This window comes from Leucopleurus acutus, assembly GCF_964270905.1.
Source record: "Leucopleurus acutus genome assembly, chromosome: X".
NCBI lineage: Eukaryota > Metazoa > Chordata > Mammalia > Artiodactyla > Delphinidae > Leucopleurus > Leucopleurus acutus.
The window spans coordinates 11,436,821-11,459,695 of NC_139148.1; the positions used below are offsets into that span (position 1 = coordinate 11,436,821).

Consider the following 22,875-nt stretch of genomic DNA (forward strand, 5'->3'; position numbering starts at 1 on the left):
TAGAAGGAAGCTCTGTACGTAAAGGTACATAAAAACGGGATTGTTCTTATCAGCTGCCCTCTCTGGAAAGGAAGGGTGTAAGGAAAATGGCATTTAGAGTGGAATTAGTATAGCAGATTGACTTTGTTATAAAGCAGAAACTAAGACACCATTGTAAAGCAATTATATTCCAATAAAAATGTTAAAAAACACAAAGTGGAACTACACTCCTGGACATTTTACGTAAACTCTCTGGATTATGAACCATCAGGGATCAGCTCAGGCTTTATTCATCTTTGCGTCTGCAATTCCTAGCTCTCTTTTGAGCTAACATATGGTGGGTGATAATAAATTAGTCCTCATAACTAATGAATTATGTATTATCCCCAAGAGAGGAAGCCTTTAGAAGATAGGTAGGTAGACAGACAGATAGACACACACACACACAGGCACTTGGATTTCCTTAAATTCTACTCCAACATTCTCCAGGTCAACCTTTTAAAGTTGTCATGATCACAAGAAGAGGAAAAGATGGGTTAAGAGTTTATCAAGTTTTGTCCTTAATACATGTCTAAAACTATCAAGCCTTTGATAATAGAGAGTATAATATGATGTTGTAACTTTATGTGGGTACAATATATATTTGTGCTCTTGGAACTTTTGCAAACATTCACCACATATTAAGTCATAAAGGAAGTCTCAGAAATTCCAAAGCAGCTAGATCATACAGACCATATTCTCACCCCATTAAGCAACTAAATGAGAGGTAAGGTACTTAAAAAGAAATCAAATGTTAGGAAACTAAAATAACACCTCTAAATAACCCATGGGTTAACAACTTTCCTGCAATGTGTGTAATTCTTACTTCTGCTAAATAACTCATAGGGTAAAGAGGATATCACAATGGAAATTACAAAATACTTAAAAGCTGAGCAAGAGAATATCTGTGGTCTCACTTTCATTTATTAGAAAACAAGGCCCAATAAAAATCAGGTAAAGATTCAATTCAAGGAGCTAAAAAAATGCACACGAGTAAATTAGAGAAAGTAGAGGAAAAAAGAGCAGATATTCATGGTATAGGAAAGAACGATAGTAGGTATAATAAACCTAAGTTGGCCTTTTGAAAGAACTAGTGAAATAAACAAACCTCGGATGACTGATTAAGAAGATAGCGAGAAGGCAAACACATACACTAGGAACAAAAAGCAGATAAAATTATAGATGTGGTAGAGATTTAAAAAATCATAAGAATTCAATGACCAGCTTTATCACAGTAAGTTAGAAAACTTAGATTAAGTGGAAAACTTTCTGGAGAAAAGAAAAATCATCTAAAATTGTCTCAATGAGAAGTAAAAAACCTAAATACATCAATGACTATTAAAGAAATTGAATTGGTAGTCACAGACCTCTACCACTCTTCCCACCCCACCATCACAAAGGCACACACATACTCGTAAGGCCCAAGGTCTTTTGTTAGCCCCAGGAATGCAAAGATAATTCATAATCAGAAAATGCAGCAGAGGAATTTACCACGTTAACAAAATGCTTCTCAGTGAAATTTTTGAACAGGCACAGTTCACAACCAAAACTATAAAAAGGTACACATTGCAAAGTCTCTTACATCTCTTGTGCCTCTTCACTCCCTCTTCCTCTTCCTTCTTTAGCTAGCCATATTTGTTTTCTGTTTCTTTTTTCTATATTTGTTTAAGCAAATACAAACATTTGCAGTAACCAGATTAAATGAGGGGAAATGTTTATTTCAGTAAAGACAGAAACCACACTGGCTATAATTCACCTTTATGAAAAACGAACAAATCTTTTACCAAACGATAAACTTTCTTAGCTCTGAAGTGTGCCTTCTAAAATTCTACAGCAAAGGTCATGGTTAATTGTGAACCTTCAAAATGATTCCCAGAGCGTCAGGAAAAAGACAGTGATCTACAATATTATTTCTGTAATTCTACTGGATATAAAATAACCTACTTATCAATATGGCAAGGAATATAAGAGGTATAACGTTTGCCAGTCTTGTCAGTATTGGCTCATGGTAGCAACACAAAAATCTCTAGACTGCTTAACAATCTGATAGAAGAAATATACAACTTTTTCTCTTTTATGGAGAAAATTATAAAGTATGATTAAAGAACATTGAAAACAATAGATCAAAAGGGAGATAAGTCATCCAAGATATAATATCTCATACATATCCAGCATATGAATTCAGCTCTTCAAGGATAGGAGCTGAAGCACAAAGCACCTCCCCTCTCTACAACAGACCAGAGGTTGGCTCAGTCCTGTTGTCATTGTTGTTGTTTTTTAATAGCCCTTGAGCTAAGAATATTTTTTATATTTTTGAAGTGTTGCTAAAAAAAAAAAAAAAAAAAAGAGGAAGAATCGGCACCAGAGGCCACATGTGGCTTCAAAGTCTAAGATACTTAGATGTTTGCCATCTGGCCCTTTACCGAACAATTTTGCCTATCCCTGTAATAGGCCCGTAGTTCTCAAAGTGTGGTCCCTGGGGCGGCAGCAGCATCCTGTAGGAATTTGCTGTAAGTGCAGATTCTGGGATCCCACCCATGAATTAGACACTCTAGAGGTGGGGCCCAGTTATCCCCGTTTTAACAAGCCTTCCTGCTGACTCTGAGAGGTGCTAAAGTCTGAGAATCGCCGCTATAGGCCAATGGCTTAATCCCATCGTAGATGATCACCTGCCTCTCAGTCTCTCACCAGCTAGCTTCACAGGAAAGAGGAGATTCAGGGTAGGTTGTGGCCAACCAGCAGAGGATGCCCTAAAGGGAATATTCCGTTATTTCAGCCTGATCACTCCCATTGTTGACATTTACATGGTCCAGCCAATAGAAGTGGTCCATCCAGTACAAATGCTCTTCCGGGATCCCACCAGGACTTTAAGTGGATCAGTGCTCAGAGTCCTTGGAGAAATAACAGATGCTAAGAGGTTTTAAACTACTGTTGATGTTTGATAGTTGTATATTTGCTGCATCTGAACAGTATGACACCCAGTTAATAACTTTTCTGGTTTTCATTATCAGAATACTTTTGTATTTTTTCAACCTTTCTATATGAATTCTAGGCACATTTATAATATCTATAATATACTTTCAAGATTTTCTCAACCGACTAATAGGTCAGTTAGAATTTAATATTCTGTTCATAGGGAGAGTTCTACCTTATGTTAATAAAAATTCATTGGCACTGTGTTTAAAATTTTCAAAGTGCCCTTGATCTTCATTAGACTGTGGATAGATAGGCAGACCTTATCTCCATTGTACAGAGAAGAAAATCAAGCCCAGAGTGACTTGCTCAGTCTCCCTGTACATAGTAGCAGGGGTCTTCTGATTTCATCACTGTGCCCGGTGTCCTGAATCAGGCTATGAATTTTTTTCACACTTGTTAACCTTAAACCACAGTTTCTGGCTGGTTGGTAATTTCACCAGCCAACAAATGCACGAGGGAAGAAGAAAAGTTAATAATGGAATTCTCTGTTTTATGAGTAAGCACTGTATTCTGTTTATCCTGCAGCACTTAAAATTGTGTATGTGAGAGAGAGCGTGAAGGAGGTGAGCATGCACACGCAGGGAGGAGAGGAAGAAACAAAAAGCCGAGAGGTCATCTTTACCCTGGAACATTTAGTCCTGTCTAACCCAGAGGTGAATTACCATTGCCATTTATTTAGTTCTTTCTCTGCAAAATTAGGAACTTTACACTTTGTTTGGTGGGGATACACTGTATAAATATAAGACCAATTTACAGAGCAAAATTGATGGAAGAAGAAATAAATAGTAGAAGGAGACAGTGAACCATACAGGTGTGGTGATGGTTCACTGAGGTTTCTTAACAGAGGAGTGGCCAAAAATGAGCTTTGAGCTATTTTGAACAAATGTAAGGATGAGGCTTAAAAGTCCGCCACTTGAGATTAATGTTGGTTTGTGATGAAGTTTTCACTGGTCCTCAGCAAGATGAAAGTAATAAGGACAAGGTATTATGAGAGTACACACATATATATCTGTGTATAAGGCAAATCTCTTCCTCATCGCTATGCTTTAATCACTGAGAGGTAAAGTCTTTCAAAGTGATGTGTCCTAGGTGGTGGGGAGGGGTGTGCGCACATGTGTGTTTTGATATCTTCAGATACCTTTTGAGTGTACATGTTCAGCTTCTTCCTGTAACATCTGGATTTACTGAAGGACTGGTTTTCAGAAAACTCCCTAACACTTGAGGGTTCTGTGGAGGGGAAAACATTTTCCTTTTACCCTTCTAGGTTCTTTGACTGGCCTAATAATTACATTGATATAAGACAGATGAACCGGAGAAAAACACAAGTTTAACATGTGTATCCCTTGTATACGTGGGAGAGACCCAGGAGGACTGAGTAACTCTCCGAAGTGGCCCAAGCCACCACCTTCAATACCATCTCCAGCTAAAGACAGAAGATGCTAGGGTGGGGAGTCAGTTATGAGAGGTGACCAAGAAAAGCTCAGTGAACAAGGGTATGGTTGTGCAGATCTACGTCCTGGCCTTTCCCATTGATAAGGGTTTCTGGAGATTTCCAATCCTTCTCCTCTCCTGTCACAGAGAGGGAGGCACTTACAAATGGAGACTTCCTTTATACGTGTAAATGTTTCTTATAAAAGGGTGACTTGTACTCACTTTAAAGATTCCTGTATGTGCTGTTTGTTAAAAATATCAGCCTAAAATAATCAGTATGCCAAAGAGGTATGCTTTGGGCTGTGTAGTTTGCTTCCCCTCAGTTCAGTTGTCTGGGAGCTGTGTTTGAAAGCGGCAAATGGTGTTGTCATAAGCAGTTATTATTACACTTGGCTTTGTGGTCCCAGGCCAAGTTTTCCTTACCTTGAATGCTCAGTTTTCTCTGTTTCTCCCTGTGTGTCCTTCTGTCTCTCCCTCTCCTCCCCTCAGCCCTCTTCTGTGTCCTCTTCTGCCCCTACTTTTCTCCAGCCTCTCTCCCTCCACTCCTACATGACCTCCTCCCCAATCCTCTCTTGCTCTGTCTTTTCTAGCTGTTTCCATCTCTGCCTGTCTCTAGGGGTAAATGTTTAACAAGAGGTGTCTCATATGTAAGCACACGTCCTATTAATAACAATAATTAATCATTTTAATCTAAATGGAGATTTCTAATTTCAAAGATCTGTATCCCTAAAAGCTATCCAAAAGCAATAAGCTTTACATTTCTTGGTAATGGGCACTGTCTTGTTTATGGTGTCCGTAGTGGTAATATCAGCAGTGGTAGGAGTAATGATAATAACAATAATGTTTGATTCTTCTTCTTATGGCTAATATTTTTTGAGTTTTTACCACTTGCCACATGTTGTCCTGGGGAAGTGGTAGTCTGCGGACCCTTGGAGATGCCCAGGACTCTTCAGGAGCCCATGAGGTGAAAGCTGTTTCCACAGTGATGCTAAGAAGCTTTTTTCCCTTTTTTGTTTGCTCTGATTACGCGGAAGCAATAGTGGGCAAAACTGCTGCCTCGTTGGCCCGAATCAAGGCACTTGGCCATTATAGTCTTCACTGTCAGCACTTTCAGTTAAAACTTTTTTTTTAAGTCAATTTTATTTTAGAAAGCCCCCGATGAAGCAGTAAATTTTATTAAATCTTGACCCTTGAGTACATGGGCTTTAAATGTTCTGGGTAACAAAATCAGGAAGTACACATTAAATATTTGAGTTGCTAGCTAAATTAGTCACATTTTTCATGGACCATGATTTTTATTTGAAAGAACAACTGTTAAGTAAACTATGGTTATTCACACTGGGGTATTTGGGAGAGATTTTCTTGAAGTCAGACAGTAATTTCAAGGAAAACACTATATTGGTCCAGTGGAGAGTGCTGTCCAGTGGCCAAACTGGATGATCTGACTTTAGGGGCAGGTGCTCCCAGGGTCCTTTTTGCTGCTAAACAGTATATAAATTCTTTTATATCTCAACTCATGTTTATAAACCATAATTAAAGAAAAGTTGTTCTTTGAATACTGATGAACTTTTGAACAGACAGAGCTAAAATACCATTTTCCAAGGTTAACTTACAACAGAACCACTCATTGTAAAGATTAGAAAAATAGAGCCCAGATATTGAAAGCCATATCCAAGGTAACACTCTACAAATACATGATTTATGGCCTCATCTTATATTTTATAGTGCTTGAAACTTTCAAGTACTTTCATATATACATTTTTCTCTGATCCTCACACAACCCTGTGAGTATCTAAAACAGTTTAAAGATAAGGAAATTGGGACTCGAAGATAATTCCACAGATGCTCTTTATATTTCCCCACCCTTTCAGCTGTTATCGCTGAGGGCCTGAAATAACTCAGAACTACTGGAGAGGAGAGAGAATCTATACAATTTGGCAACTAACTAGATGAAGGAGCTGGGCAATTTTCTGAAGTTTCTTCTTTGGGTCCCTGGGAGGGTACCATTGACAGAGAAAATAAAAAATAGAGACAGAATAGATTCAATCAACAAATGTTTCCTGAAGGCCTTTTCATTGGCACTATGTAATCTGCTTTGGGGGCTTCTTAGGATGTATATAGACTGTGCTGTTAGGATCTGTATATGGGAAGATACGGCATAAACACGAGTAACTCTGATTCAAGGGTGCTAAGTGCGTAGTTTAGGTCCTGTAGCTAGTCACAGGAGGGAAGGAATTACTTCTAGGCCCAGGGAAAATTTTTATGGAAGAGGAAGCATTTGAAAGGACTCTTGCAGAATGGTAGAATTTGGATGTGCAAAGGTGGTTGTGAGGAGACAAGGAAAATTCAGTTACAGAAAAATAGAGCAGGGTGTGGAAGGAGGATATAGAGGTATGTAGAGGTTGGTGAGAACACAGCATGTGTGTAGGTGGATAATGAGAAATTATTGGCAACAATTATTCCAGTGAATTAAGGGAAATGTTGACTGCTACATACATAGTTTTCCATTTTGTATTTAGTTCATTTTCAAAAAAGACACTTGGCAAACATGTCTTTTTAAGTACAACCTAGTTCTTTCTTCATACATAAAAGTTCATTTTTCATTGTCTAGGGTGAGTATTTTAAGTTCACATAACATAATCGATCTTCCTAGATGTTGGTTTATGGTTTTAGAGGGTTATGCAAAATATTTTACTATGGTCTTATTTTTTAACTCTGTGGTGGCTTGTCTTAAAATAAAGCTGCAATTTTTAGATAACTTTATTCTAGTCATACTTAGAAATTCCATCAATCCTTTAAATTGCATTTTCATCTGAACTGCATCCCTGTGTCTATCTTCAAGTAGCTTAGCTTTATCTTCCAGGTCTTTCTTCTCCTTTGGTATTAGTGCTGGTTATCATTCACTGCTGAATTTATCTGACTTGGATATTTATTACTGTTTTTCCCCTAGATAAGTCAGATAAGTATGATCTACGTGATGTTGAAAGACTACAACAAGATGATAACTGGGTTGAAAGTTACTTATGTTGGAGGCATAATGTTGTAGATGAAACACTGAAGATGCTTGATGAGAGTTTTCAGTGGAGGAAAGAAATGTCTGTCAATGGTAAGCTGTTCGGGCTTCCCTGGTGGCGCAGTGGTTGAGAGTCCGCCTGCCGATGCAGGGGACGTGGGTTCGTGCCCCGGTCCGGGAAGATCCCGCGTGCCGCGGAGCGGCTGGGCCCGTGAGCCATGGCCGCTGAGCCTGCTTGTCTGGAGCCTGTGCTCCGCAACGGGAGAGGCCGCGGCAGTGAGTGGCCCGCGTACCGCAAAAAAAATAAAAAAATAAATGGTAAGCTCTTCAGTTTAACCTTGACTGTGTACTATATCCCCTGCATAAATGTTACTATTTTACACTTATAGCGTATTTGCAAATATTCTTGGCAGTCATCAGAAATATCAGAATATAATGTTTTATAAAGACACAGTAACATTTGAAAGGAACAGCTTATGAATAAATCTTAAAATAGGATTATTCATAAGGAAATCAGATCACCAAGGAGCAGAATCACAGATTCTTCACTGACAGCAGAGTCTCCTATTCTGTGTCTATTTGGTTTAGAACCATTAAAATATCAAGACAGCATCTTCGCTACTAGGCCTAGAAATAAGGGGATACTATTTGCCTGTTTTTCTCAGTTGTTGCCTGGTGTCTGTCTCTATTCCCAGAGTTCCTTGTGCTAATAGGTGCTCCATGTGGAATTACTATACGAATGGGAGTCCCCAAAAAGCCGGCTTATCCCCAAGGATGCCTATAGCAGCCTCCTCTTAACTTCTTGGTTTCAAGGCCCAATTCTAGATTGCAATTCCCCACCTCCCCCAAAAAGGAGTTTTAAATCTTAGAGGGGATTTTATAATAGTGTTCAAGTACATGGAGAACTCTTTTCAGGAGAGGTTACCCGTTATCTCTCTCCTCCTAAAAAATTTAACAGGAGGAAACTGGCATAACTACTAGTTTCGATGAGGTATAAAGAAGGATTTCCTGACCTTGAGGATTATAAACTCTGGAGTGACTGAGTCTGGAGACTTAATACAAAATAGTCAATAAATAAATCCAGAGCAGATACTCTCCGCAGTCATCCTACTTGGAGAAGGAATCTATCAGGAGAGTATTTAAAAAATAATTTGATTGGAGATATAAAAACTGTAGGTAATTTCAACTGTGAAGCATTTATTAGTCAAGCAAAGAAATGTAAACCTGATGTTTCTAAATCATTTAAGTACAGAATAAACCTTTAAACTCAAGAATGGTTTTCTCTTACATAGAATTGCTAGTTTCTAGTGGCAGACAGCAGAGAGATGATGAAAGGTGGCTGGGGAAAGATAAAGAAATCTTTGAGAGTTCTCGGAGAAGTACTGATGAATGACACAGAAGCCTTGACATTTGCTGCCTTGCTGTGTTGGTTCTCGGCCTCACTAGAGAGTGGACCTCTTGCTGAAGGATCTAGCATTTTTCTTGAAGTATTTCCCACCTGCCCCAAGATTACAAATGTATTAGACTCTACTGGTTATCAAACTTTGATTTCTTATACCACTTCTGAGGCTATAATGTGGACATTTACTACCATGTTCTTTTGAAATTGTCCAATCGTGATAATATTTGTTTGCAAGTCATTAGGTGAAATACAACTAGAACATGGAGATGTGTCCACATCATAATGGCTGATATGTAAGAGGAAATGGATTTTTTCCATTTCTGTCATCTGTGCCTTTATGTAGTTTTTTTCTACTTAGTAAGAAACACCATTTTTTATCGTCAGAGGTTCTTTCCAGATGTTTGCATAAGCTTTTTCTTTTTTTAGTAAGTTTATCTTTTTTTTATGTCAGAGCTACTATATTAACAGTAACCTTTATGTTGTAAGTTTTGTTTTTAAAAGGAGTCTAAGTTACAATTACTCATCAAACTTTATCACTTTTTAGACCTGACTGAAGCCTCCATTCCCAGGTGGTTACTGGAAATTGGTGGTATTTATCTCCACGGTTATGACAAAGAAGGCAACAAGTTGTGTAAGTATAATGTATGTACTGGCTTTTCAGGATTTTGAGATGTAGCCATCCATCTCAACTGAATTAATAATAGGCAGAGCTTACTACGTATGTACCACACGTCAGGTTTCCTACAATAGGGATTGTCAGGGTCAGCTGGACCAAGGGTCAGATACTTAGTAGTTGAATGTACCGTTTGCATTATAATAAAGTAGGCTGTAAAGGCAAGTGCCTTTACACATCCCATCACACAGCCAAAAGGATGTAACTCAGAGTCATTATCTTCTTCCTAATTTACTGATGTTAAAATTCAACCCAGTATCTTTATGGAAAATCTTTTTGATAGTCACTAAGGGTGGCTAAATGGGCCAAGCCGAATTTTGGGCAAAGGGGATAGAGGAATAACTTGGTTTGTACCAATGCTGGGACTCAGCAGGAGTGTCAGAGCCCCATCCTGAGCAGATGTCCTGCCAAGGCAGTTTGCTGCACGGTCGTGCCCGCCTTGTGCACCCTGTGTGTGGCCCGTGGTCGGCTCCTGTTGTAACAGTGCTCTCGTAGTGTTTTCCTCCCATTGCTGGCTCCCCCTCAGTCTTCCTTTCCCATTCCTCTTATTCCACCTGTATCTCACATGTGCTTCCCAGGCTTTGTTCCTTTCTTGGCCTCTTTTCCTTTCTAGCTGATGCAGTCTCCTTGGGTGATCTCAAGTACGTTGGCACCTTCAGCTGCCTTCTCCCCAACAGCGGTGACCCCAGGCTGTCCCCAGGCCACATGCATGTACACATCCAGCTGCCCACCGGATTGATGGTTGGCCGCCTTCAATACAACACACAGCTGAACCACATGCGTCCCACCACCCACCCTCCCTGTACTCCCAGCTCGGGCCCACAGCCGTCGGATCTTCCTCTGACAGAGCTTCACTTTAGCCCCTCCTCCGATTTCAGTAGCACTTCCTCAGTTCACTCCCAACCCCTATCCCCTTAGCATTTCATGCAGATTTCTTCAAGCCCCGCCTGTCTCTCTGTTTAGCTGCTCCTCTCACCACTCGTCACATCTTGTCCTAGCTGCCACCACTCTGAATGGTTGCCATGCTCCGTCCCCACACACGACACCCGCTCATGCTGCCATCGTGCTTCTGTCTGGGCTTTTCCTTTGGACGGAACATTTTTCTAGTGCTCTGTTTTTTGTTAAGCACAGTGTAGAGTACTTTTAGGTTATTACCAAATACTGTTTTTTCCCTTACTTACTAAGGGGGGAAGTGTATTTTCTAAGGGGGGAAAATAGTTTACCTTTCTGCTACTCTTTAAGGTTCCCTAGTATATACTATTTCGAAGAGATGTTTTTAATCTGAGAAACAAAATAAAGACAAATGTTAAGGAAAAGGAATGATATAATATATGCATAAATAATATTATAATGCCATAAATATTTTTTCTTATTTTTATCTTATGACCTGCTTAAAGTCTGGATCAGGGTGAAGTATCATATAAAAGACCAGAAGACCATAATGGACAAAAAGAAGCTTATTGCGTTCTGGTTGGAACGGTATGCTAAGAGAGAAAATGGGAAACCTGTAACAGTGATGTTTGACCTGTCAGAGACTGGAATAAATAGCATAGTAAGCATTTTTCATTAATTCTAAATCATTGTTTATCATGACATCCTCCCTCTCTCCTGTCCTCCCTGCCACTACCCCCTTGACCAAGTTGTCCTGTAAAATAGAGCAAACCAAGTCATGTTTGGGATTTATTTCCAACCCCTGCATTGTGAGTGAAGTGAAACGTGGAATAGGATTTGCAAAAAATTAAATGTGCTTCAGTATTTGGCATTGAAACTGTAGATTTCCTAGAAATGTTCCTTGTCTGATACATAGGTTATGGAAGGAAGACGTCGAGGCTGGCAGGGTAATGAGTAGATGTGGTAACAGTGAACTTTTCTATCAGAGCTAATAATACCCTATACAGCACCTCCCCGTGCCTGGCGCAGAGTAATGCACTCAGGAAATGTGGAGTACAGTAACGTATGCTCTCCAGCGTACCATTACCCGCATGCCATGTTTCGCAGTGGCGAGATGTTCACCTGCGTTTTTGCACATCCAGCACTTTGTGATTTTGTTGAGGTTTTTTGTTTGCTCGTTTAGGTTCGCTTTCTGTTTGATTTGGTTAGCTTTGGAAACCAGTTTTCTTCAGGTGATTTTGCCAAGCTTAAAAAATAAATAAAACCTACCGGTCTTTAATTTGGGCCCTTGTGACCTTAGTGCCAACTACAAACCCTTCAGCAGCGATGGGGATTTGTTGGCGCATTTATTAGAGCTGTTGTCTCTTAACACTCAAAGCTGGGCTAATTCTGGTAGCAGTGAAGTGGTGTTCGGAGACATGCCTGGGGCAGCGTTGAAATCTTTTTCAAACTCCAGTTGGCAAAGTATGTTAATATCCCTGAAGTGTTCGTATTCATACTCTTTGCCTGGTAACTAACTTCTGGAAATCTATTCTAAAGAAATAAACCTGAGTATAGAAAAAGTGTACATCAAAATGTTTTTTCAGAGTGCAATTTAAAATGGTGAAAAAGTAAAAAAAAATGTAAATGTCAATACAGTGAAGTGAATTATGGTGTATCTAATTGATGGAGTATGTGTAGCTATGTAAAATGGTGTTTGTAAAGAATTTGTAGTAATATTGGAAAATAGCTTTTTTTTTAAGAGAAAAGGGCGACAGGGTTATATCATAGTGATACATAGCCCCCAAAAGGGAAGCCTTAGACGTTAAACAAACAAACAAAAAACAGGCTAGAGTTTTTTTAGGCAGTGGGACTACAAATTTTTTTTCATCTTTCTTTGTCTCTAAGAGTCATTTGCCCTGGGTTATTTTTTCAATCTAGTTTCCATGTCAATGAGTTCTAGATTACAGAATAAACCATTTTATACCCAAAATCTAAATCAAAATGCCTAGATAAATAAATATTGCATAATAATAAATTATGATTCTGTTATTCTTTATGATAGTTTTCTATTTATTAACCCAGAATCATAAAAAATAAATGTTAATGTTTTTTATTGACAAATACAGGGGCAAGGAATTGAGCTGATTATTTTTCAAGCTACTTATATACTGTTTCATTATCTTTAATTTATAAAGTTTATTTGCATTACTAAGTAGTTAAATCATTAATGTTTTCAAATACTAGAATCTTACTGAATTATGTTTATACATGACCCTCGTAATTCAGAAAAGATTTAAGTCAACCTTTAAAGATGTATACATAATTGCAAGTCAAAATTTAAATTATTTACTAGAGTTAGGCCACTAATTTGGCTTTAAGCTTGCCTGAAAGAAATGGAATCATTTAAAATTACTCAGTGAACACAACATCATAAAGCAATTATACTCCAGTAAAGATAAGACAAATAAAATAAAATAACTCAGTGGACATACTTTAAACCCAGCATTTTAGGGAAGTTTATCTATTTCTGATACTTGAACCAGAAGAAAAGTCTTTCTTTTTTTTTTTCAAGTTTTATTCTTTAATTAAAAAAAATTTTTTTTGATTGATTGATTTTTTGCCTGCACGCATGTGGAATCTTAGTTCCCCTACCAGGGATCAAACCCGCACTCCCTGCATTGGAAGCGTGGAGTCTTAACCACTGAACAGCCAGGGAAATCCAGAAAAGTCTTTCATGGGTCTTCAAAGGGAAGACATTTTACAAGATAATGAATAGCATCCTTGAAAACATCCTCACAGAATGCAGAGCAGTGGGTTTCACGGAGTTTCTTTATGTAGTACCCACTAATACACGTACACCAGTGGCATCCTATCAAATTGGCTTGAATTAGCAGTAATTTGGGATTTTATAAGCAAGGTTATTCAATTAAAGATGAAAAGAATATTGGACAGAGACTTTTGGGGCAAAGTCTGGAAGCCACAGATCATATACTAGGTAACCAAATCTTTACATAACTAGTTATTTTGAGATACCTTCTTTGACTCTTACTTAACTACAAATTATTCAACTCTGTGCACAGTGGATATACTGATTAGTTATAAAGGTATTGTTGTATGCTAGGATTTATCCCATAATAAATACGTAATATAGTTATGGATGCTTATTTTCAGTTTATTAGCGTTAAAGATGCTACAACTCACATGCTAGGAATAACTTTATAGACTCAGATCTCTAGGGCAGCTCACCTTTGAGTAACTGATAGATTTAAGTTTGCCTGGTTGTATCTTTCATCCTACAGTCCTTATAAGATGGTTGATCAGTAAGTCAGCCTGTGGCCAGTGGAAACACACGGAATGAAATGATCCATGTGAATAGTAACCCTAATAATCTAGTTTCATGTTGCTGTGTTCAGTGCAGTAGAACCAATAGTCAACTGTGTCTCCTAGAAATTGAAGTCAATGAACAACCTTTAAATATAAACGAAAAAACTCTAATTCTTATTCTAGGCTCCTACACAAGAGGAAAGAAGCTAGAAGTGAAGTAGATACAGCACACCAATATGATCAGATTAACTGTTGTATAAAAGATTAATAAAATATATTTTATTGACTATTATGAGGTATAGAAATTAGGTTTAAAAAACAAACATATCAGAATTAACATGCATATATATTGTCGTGCCAAGTAGTCAGGTTGAAAACTATATACTTGTTCTAATAATTCTTCAATTGTTCGACAGATATTTAGAATTTCTTTATGGGGGTTCCTCTTTATTTTTTATTTATTTATTTATTTATTTTGCGGTACGCGGGCCTCTCACTGTTGTGGCCTCTCCTGTTGCGGAGCGCAGGCTCCGGACGTGCAGGCTCAGCGACCATGGCTCATGGGCCCAGCCGCTCCGCGGCATGTGGGATCCTCCCGGACCGGGGCACGAACCCGTGTACCCTGCATCAGCAGGCGAACTCTCAACCACTGCGCCACTAGGGAAGCCCGGGGGTTCCTCTTTAGATCCGTTTTATAATGCCACATTACCTTAGCAGCCTGAAGTATCTAACTAGTCTGGGGTAACATGAATGATGTTTAAGCTAACTTCTTTAACTCAGTTTTAGGACTGATTATTATAAGTAGCTTAATGACTTAAAAACTAACTCCTGGGAATATAAATATTTATTTATGAACTATTTTTTAAAGAATTTAATAATTACCTCATTTATATTTAATAATTTATCACTTTTAGAAATATGCAATCTAAAATTCTCTAATGTGGACAGTCTTAAAGATTTAAATGTATAATCTTTCTTTTAGGACATGGACTTTGTACGCTTCATCATCAACTGCTTTAAGGTTTATTACCCTAAATACCTCTGTAAGTAACTTCCTCCTTTATAAAAATACAATATAGCGAAACCGTAGACAGTGTCTAAGAATTGTGGAGCTTTGTATTATTTTAGACTTTAATACCTGAGACATTGTTTTCTGGTGAAGAGCTTAAATATGTTCTAGAAGTTGAAGTACATATCCTAGTAGATACAGGAGAAATTTTTCATAAATAATCATTGTCCTTTACAGTTAGTTTTAAGAGTTCAAGTTATAATCTGTGTACATGCCATCCTGTCACACACACACACACACACACACACACACACACACACACACACAGAGAGACGTAAAAACATACATTTATTTCCAAGATTATCCCATTTTTACTAATTTTTCAATTGAGAAATTAATTTTAAATATTATTTGGAACTTCTTACATGCAAGAAACAGATGAGCAATATTGGTAAGTAAAGTATACTGTGTGATAAGCAATACTCATACGTAAAGTACATTGTGTTTCTAGTTGCTTTTTTTAAATTGTCATTAAGAAAGCACTTGACTAGTGTGCACGACATTTGAATCTGGTGGCATTTGGAGTTTGTTTTTAATTGTGACTCTTCTATTAATTACCTGAATGAAGAACTCCTAAATATTATATATTCATTTTTGACTTAATAGATTTACATGATGGCTTCCCCCTAGGGAAATCAAGATGCCATTCCCCATAAACAGTCAAATATTTTTAAAAACCCCAGTGGGTTGAAAGTGAAGAGACAGAAGAGAGGCAACAGGGACATCAGAAGTGGAAACTCACAGGTCTGCCTGGGCACACCCCTGGCAAATACCACAGTTAGCGTCTTTGGGGACTTGTGACTCAGGTGACACTACAGCATGAAATGCCTAAGTCATTTTATTTTGACGTGCTTTCACATTAGTGTTAATGTGATGTGAGAAACAGACAGAAAGCGTGGTGGATATCGAGGATCATTGCCACTCCTAGCCCTGTGCTCTCATGTCTTCAGAGAGAGTGTTGATGAACATTTTTAGGTAAAGAGAATGTCTAGTTTGGGGAACCTGTAGGATCTGCTGTTCCTTCTGAATTCTTCCTGGATCTGGCATATACCCTGATTCATTAAGACTTGCTGAGTGGTGCCAGTCATTGGTCAGTAGGGAATCACTGCCCTGGATTATTAGATTTTTTCTCTTTCATGTACAAAATGAAAATAAAATATCCACTTGTTTATTGAAATATCCAAAGGGGTTTGTGGAGAGCTATTTATAAAGAACATAAATATTACTATTACTTTATAAAACACATCTAAGATTCTTTTGAGAAAACTATTAATAAATTCATGGGTGTATATCAAGATGAACTGAACACTGTCATTCCAAATAACTAGAGATAATATATTTTTCTAGCTACATAATGTTTTGCAGACATTGATTTTTTCTTTTTTTTTTTTTTTTTTTTTTTGTGGTACATGGGCCTCTCACTGTTGTGGCATCTCCCGTTGCGGAGCACAGGCTCCAGATGCGTGGGCTCAGTGGCCATGGCCCACGGGCCCACCCGCTCTGCGGCATGTGGGATCCTCCCGGACCGGGGCACGAACCCGTGTCCCCTGCATCGGCAGGTGGACTCCCAACCACTGCGCCACCAGGGAAGCCCACAGACATTGAATTTTATAGAATCTTAAGTTGACCGTGTTTCAAAATTTGTCATGAAATATAATATTCTTAAAATCTTGAGTCAAAATCTTTTTAGGCATATCTCAGATGAAGACTGAGGTATTGAGCACCAGGGTACCTCTTTGCAAGTACCTTGTTCCTTACATGTGCATTATTTGTCCTACATTAATATAATCATTCTAGGAAGTTCTCTGTTCAGGGAAGAATGAAATTATGTTTTGATTCATCTGGAATAGAAGAATGAATTTGTTATCAAAAATCCCCTCTGTGGGTTCTGATTCTTTCTCACAATTGTTAATAGGGCTGCTTAATATCTTCATCTAAGTATACAAATAAAATTTCTGTATACTTTGGAATTATTGGTTTCCTGAGGCTCATAATATTAAGAAAAGTTGAAATCATTTTTGTTTCTTAAAACATAATGATTTCTTAAAAATGGGGCAACTGTCAGAGTGGGTTTAACAATATAATATCTAGAAAACTAGAATTGAAGCCATAAATTAGACATTGAAATCATTTTAAAGCTCAGTGGACTTTAGCACTAATATGACATGCCACATCCAGAGTTTCCACTTACCCACTTACTATTTTGTTTGGTACCTTTCTGCAAACAACAAAAGCAATAAATGAATAAAAGAACACGCTATTTGCCAAAGGTCAGTGATAGTACATTATTCATTTCACACAAGCCATCCTCCTAGGTGAGCCCCTCACCATTGTGAGAAGTCAGTTTAGTTCTAGCACCACTCACACTTTATGGAATTAAAACTGAGTCATCCATCTCAGTTTTTAGATATATTTAGATCACTAGTTTTTTTTAGGCCAGGTATAAGTGACTACTATTTTGGTACTAAGTCACAGACAATGAATTTTTTTTATCTTTCAGCAAAAATGGTGATCTTTGATATGCCTTGGATAATGAACGGTGAGTATATTACTTATACTTTCCTAACATAAAACGTCTGATTTTTTTTTTCTTTGCCAATTTAGCCATATTTCTATGGTTGTTTAAAAAAGAATGTTATTGTGTTTGGTGTTTAATTTTAAGAGGCTGGAGCTAGAACATGCAAAGGCTGTTCCTAAGCAAACTGGGCCAGCATTGTACCCCCAGGCTCTGGGGATACCCATTAGTCTTGTCTAAAAACAGTTTTAAAATGTTCAGTCATTCAGGTAAAACTATAGCCAGAAGACCTGTTTGTCATCTACAGATGGGATATGTCACAGAATGCAGACCTTGGCTAGGTTCTCTCATGGGCTTCAGGTGTTGAGGAAGAAAATGGGATGAATCTAAAATTTAATCCAAATCTCTATAGTCACATAATCCTTAGGACAGTCATGGTATATATTTTTGGCAAAAAAAAAAAAATTTAAACCATTGAAAAACATTCTTTACCAACTCGGATGTGGTTGTAAATTTAATGTTATTTTCAGAATGTGCATTTTCATTCATGTTTGCCAATCAGTTGTTACATAGAAAGCAGTAGAGAAAACCAATGAAATCAAAACTCGGTTCTTTGAAAAGTTCAACAAAATTGACAAAACTTTAGCTAAACTGATGAAGAAAAAAAGACTCAAATTATTAAAATCAGGAATGAAAGAAGAGACATTACTACTGACCTTACAGAAATGTAAAGGATTATAAGGGAATACTGTGAACAGTTGTGTGCCAAGAAATTAGATAACCTAGATGAAATGGGCAAGTTCCTAGAGAGACACAAACTATCGAAATGGACTCAAGATTCTGAATAGAAGTATAACAAAAGAAATTGAATTAGTAATCAAAAAACTTCTCACAAAGAAAAGCTAAGACCCTAAATGGCTTCACTAGTAAATTCTACTAAACATATAAAGAAGGATCAACACCAGTTCTTCTCAAACTCTTCCAAAAAATAGAAAACACTTCCCAACTCATTTTATGAGGCAAGTATATCCCTAATAATAAACATCACAGAAAAAGAAAACTAATATCAGACTAATATCCCTTATGAATATAAATGGACCAGCCTTCAATAAAGTAACAAACCGAATCTAGCAGCATATAAAAAGGATTATATACTATGATCAAGTGGGATTTATCTCAGAAATGCAAAGTTGGTTGAACATATGAAAATCAACCAGTTATCCAACATATTAATAGACTAAAGAAAAAAAACCACATGATCATCTTAATAGACACAAAAAGTATTTGACAAAATCCACTATACTCTCCTGATAAAAGCACCCAAGAAACTAGGAATAGAAGGTTCAAAGAGTTGGGACAACTGCCAAGTTAGTTGGATCACAGTAGTTCACACAAGACTACCCTCACTTATGACACTAATTGTAAGTTCAAGGGGTTTCCAAAACTACCCTCAGGTTTACTGGAATCATTCACAGAACTCACTGAAAGCTATTGTACTCAAAGTTATGGTTTATTACCAGGAAACAATTCAGATTAAAATCAGCCAAGGGTAAAAAAGAAAAACATATGGTAAAATCCAGGGAAGTACCAAATGTGGAGTGTGTTACTTTCCCGTCATCAATATGTGACAGTGCTCATGAAGTATTTTCAAACAGGGAAGCTCACCCAAACCTCAGTGTTCAGAGTTTTTATTGGGGCTCCATTTCCTAGGCCTGACCAGTTTATCACATGGTTCATCTCAGTCTCCAGTCTCTCCAGAGGTCTACAGATACTGTGTGACCCAAAGCCCCCACCCTAAATTGTATTGTTCCAGTGTGACTCAGGGTCCCTAGGCAAACAAAGACACTCCAACAGGCATGAAGGTTACCTCCAGAAGCTGAGGGTAAAGGCCAGACCTTTCTTTGGGTAAAGTTAATTTTTCACAGAAGAGAATTTCCTCACCCCGATAAAGGGCATCTATGTAAAACCAACATCTATGAAAACCCACGGCTAACATCATACTTAGCAATAAAAGAATGAATATTTTCCCCCCTAAGATCAGGAACAAGATAAGGTTGTCAGCTCTTACCACTTACATTGCCAGGGCACTTTGGCAAGAAAAAGAAAGAAAAAGCATCCAGATTGGAAAAGAAGAAGTCATACTATCTATATATGCAGGTGACATCTTCTATATGGAAACGTTTAAGGAATACACACACACACACACAAAAGCCTATTAGAACTAATAAATGAGTTCAGCAAGGTGGCAGGATACAAAGTCAATACACAAAACCAGTTGTATTTCTGTACACTGGCAATCAATAATACAAAAATGAAATTAAACAATTCCATTTATAATAGCATCACAAAGAACAAAATACTTAGAAATAATAAAAGAAGTTGAAGACTCATGCTGAAAACTACAAAACACCATTGAAGGAAATGCAAGACCTAAGTAAATACTCATCTCTTGTTAATAGATTAGAAGACCTAATATTGCTAAGATTCAATGCAGTCCCTGTCAAAATCCCAGCTGCCTCCCCCACTTTTTTTTTTTTTTTTACAGAAATTGACAAGTTTGTCCTTAAATTCATATGGAAATACAAGAGACCCAGAGTAGTAAAAATAATCTTGAAAAAGAACAGTGAAATGGAAGGACTCACACCTCTTGATTTTTTTTTTTTTTTGGCTGGATTGGGTCTTAGTTGAGGCACACAGGATCTTTTGTTCTCATTGCAGTGCGCTGGCTCTTTGTTGCAGTGCACAGGCTTCTCTCTCGTTGTGGCGCACCGGCTCCAGAGCACATGGGCTTTGTAGTTGCGGCATACGGGGTCTCTAGTTGTGATGTGTGGGCTTAGTCGCCCCACAGCATGTGGGATCTTAGTTCCCTAACCGGGGGTTGAACCAGCGTCCCTTGTATTGCAAGATAGGTTCTTAACGACTGGACCACCAGGGAGGTCCTGTACCTCTTAGTTTGAAAACTCACTACAAAGCTATAATAATTAAGATGTTGTGGTGTGGACATCAGAATAGACACATAGATCAGTAAAACAGAATTGAAAGTCCAGAAATAAACCATAACATTTATGATTAATTGATTTGTTAACAATGGTGCCCAGACAGTTAGGTGGAGAAAGATTAGTCTTTTTAATAAATGGTACCGGGACAACCGAATATCCACATTCAAAAGAATGAAGTTGGACCTCTACCTTCCATCATATACAAAAATTAACTCAAAATGGGTCAGAGTTAAAATTATAAAACTCTTAGGAAAAAACATAGGAGTAAATCTATATGACTTTGGAGTAGGCAGTGGTTTCTTAGGTATGACACCAAGAAAGCACAAGCAACAGAAGAATAGATACATTGTACTTCATTAAAATTGAAAACTTGTGTACCTCAAGGGACACCATCAAGAAGGTAAAAAGACAACTCTCAGAATGGAAGAAAATATTTACACAGAAGACATCTGATGAGGGACTTAGGTCTAGAATACATAAATAACTTTTATAATGCAACAGTAAAACGACAAATGGCCAAATTAAAATGGGTGAAAGATTTTAATAGACATTTTTCCAAAGAAGATATGCAAATGGGCAATAAATACATAAAAGATGCTCAACATCATTAGTCATTAGAGAAATGCAAGTAAAAACCGAATGAGATACTACTTCATACCTACTAGGATGGCTGTAATTAAAAAGACTAAAGTAACAAGTGTTGATAATGATGTGGAGAAATTGGAGCCCTCATACATTGCTGGTGAGCGTGTTAAATGGTGCAGCCACTGTGGAAAAACAGTTTGGCGGTTCCTGAAAACATTAAACATAGAATTACCATGTGACCCAGCAATTCCACTCCTAGGTATATCCCCAAGAGAATTGAAAACGTCTACACAAAGAGTTGTACACAAATGTTCTTGGTAGCATTATTCATAATAGTGAAAAGTGGAAACAATCCAAAGTTCATCAGTTGATAAATGGATAAACAAATGTTACATATCCATAAAATGGAAAGTTATTCAGCCATAAAAAGGAATTAAATACTGATACATGCTACATCATAGATGAACCTCAACATGCTGAGTGAACAAAGCCAGTATGAAAAAAAACACATGTTGCATGATTCCATTTATACAAAATGAGCAAATCCATAAAGACAGAAACTAGATTAGTGGTTGCCAGGGAATGGGAGAAGGGAGGATAAGGAGAGATTGCCAGTGGGGGCAGATTTCTTTTCGGTGTGATGACAGTGTTCTAAAATTAGATAGTGGTGATGGGTTACACAACTCTGTGAATATACTAAATAAAAAACATTGATGTGTATACTTTAAAAGGGTGAATTTTATGATATGTAAGTTTTATCTCCATAAAGCTGTTATAAAAAGTCAGATTTTGCACTTCAGTTAATTCAAGTAGCATAGCTTCAAACATGTCAACTCAGACTTTTTAAATTGAAATTAATGAAAATGTAAATGTTATGTAAAAAAATTTTAAGCACAATTAGCCAAAGTAAAAATGCAATTTTCTGAACCACTGTTTAATCTTTATCATGCGGTTTTATTTCCTGATTTTTTTTCATTGACACTTCTGAAAATTTAATGCTGGATTTCTCTTTTAATTCCTTTAAAATGTGCTGAGAAAGTCATGATGGAAACGAGGTTTAAAAGTTTAAGTAAATCAGAATGGCATGACAGAACAAAATTGTAATTACTAAACAGCTGTGTTTGATAACAGTTTATTCTTGCGGATTCTATAAGCTCGTCACAGTTCTAAGCTGCAGGGCTTGGGAGAAAGGCACAGAAGTTCAGGCTTAGGATGGAAAGTCTGGGTCTGGCTCACGCATAATGAGGAAGCCCGCTTTTTTCTCTTTCTGACTTCTCATTTGAGAAGGTTTTTCAGATTGGGGGTTTATCAGAGAGGCATAAGGCAAACGACTCTTCTCATACTATTGTACATATTAGTGAATCACAATGCTGTTTGATTCATTGTCTGGAAATCTTAGTAGTTGGGATCATTGATGGATTTGTACAGAGGCCAAAACCCTGATAGGTTTATTAATGAACATCAGGATAATTTAATCTTCCTGAATCTTCCTGGAACATTTGAAACCCACAAGGGACAGTCAAAATGTAGATGCCTACAGAGATTAGAGAATGTGAATTAAGTACTGTGCCATGGAAAAATACATATTAACAGATTTTAGCCTGAACTAATTTCAGAGGACGTGGGTTAGCACATACAGTAAGTAAATCGAGAAAGAGAATGAAAGGAATTTAATGAAGTGACTGTTTTTTCTTCAGCTGCTTTCAAAATTGTGAAATCCTGGCTTGGTCCAGAAGCAGTGAGTTTGTTGAAGTTTACAAGTAAAAATGACGTCCAAGACTATGTCAGTGTAGAATACCTGCCTCTTCACATGGGCGGAACTGTAAGTACAGTACTTGAAACCTGTTTCTAAAATAAGACTGGGTCATGGCACATGAGGCTGTACTCTTTCCTCAAGGAAAAAGGAAAAGCAATATCTTACCATCCTAAGAAAAATCATAGATATCGTAAAATAGCAAGCAGTGTTACAGACACTTTTTATTTAAGTTTTCAAGTTG

The 22,875-nt window shown here is 37.5% G+C and overlaps 1 protein-coding gene across 2 annotated transcripts in view; it reads left to right on the top strand.

The window, feature by feature from the left end:
• MOSPD2 (motile sperm domain containing 2) overlaps positions 1 to 22,875 on the top strand; it is a 61,717-nt gene that overhangs the window by 7,341 nt on the left and 31,501 nt on the right. For both annotated transcript variants that reach the window (XM_082865292.1, XM_082865293.1), the window contains exons 3-8: positions 7,376 to 7,531; positions 9,385 to 9,471; positions 10,911 to 11,065; positions 14,693 to 14,753; positions 17,280 to 17,318; positions 22,576 to 22,700. In XM_082865292.1, coding sequence (XP_082721418.1) covers positions 7,376 to 7,531; positions 9,385 to 9,471; positions 10,911 to 11,065; positions 14,693 to 14,753; positions 17,280 to 17,318; positions 22,576 to 22,700 — 623 coding nt within the window. The remainder of the gene's footprint in view (positions 1 to 7,375; positions 7,532 to 9,384; positions 9,472 to 10,910; positions 11,066 to 14,692; positions 14,754 to 17,279; positions 17,319 to 22,575; positions 22,701 to 22,875) is intronic.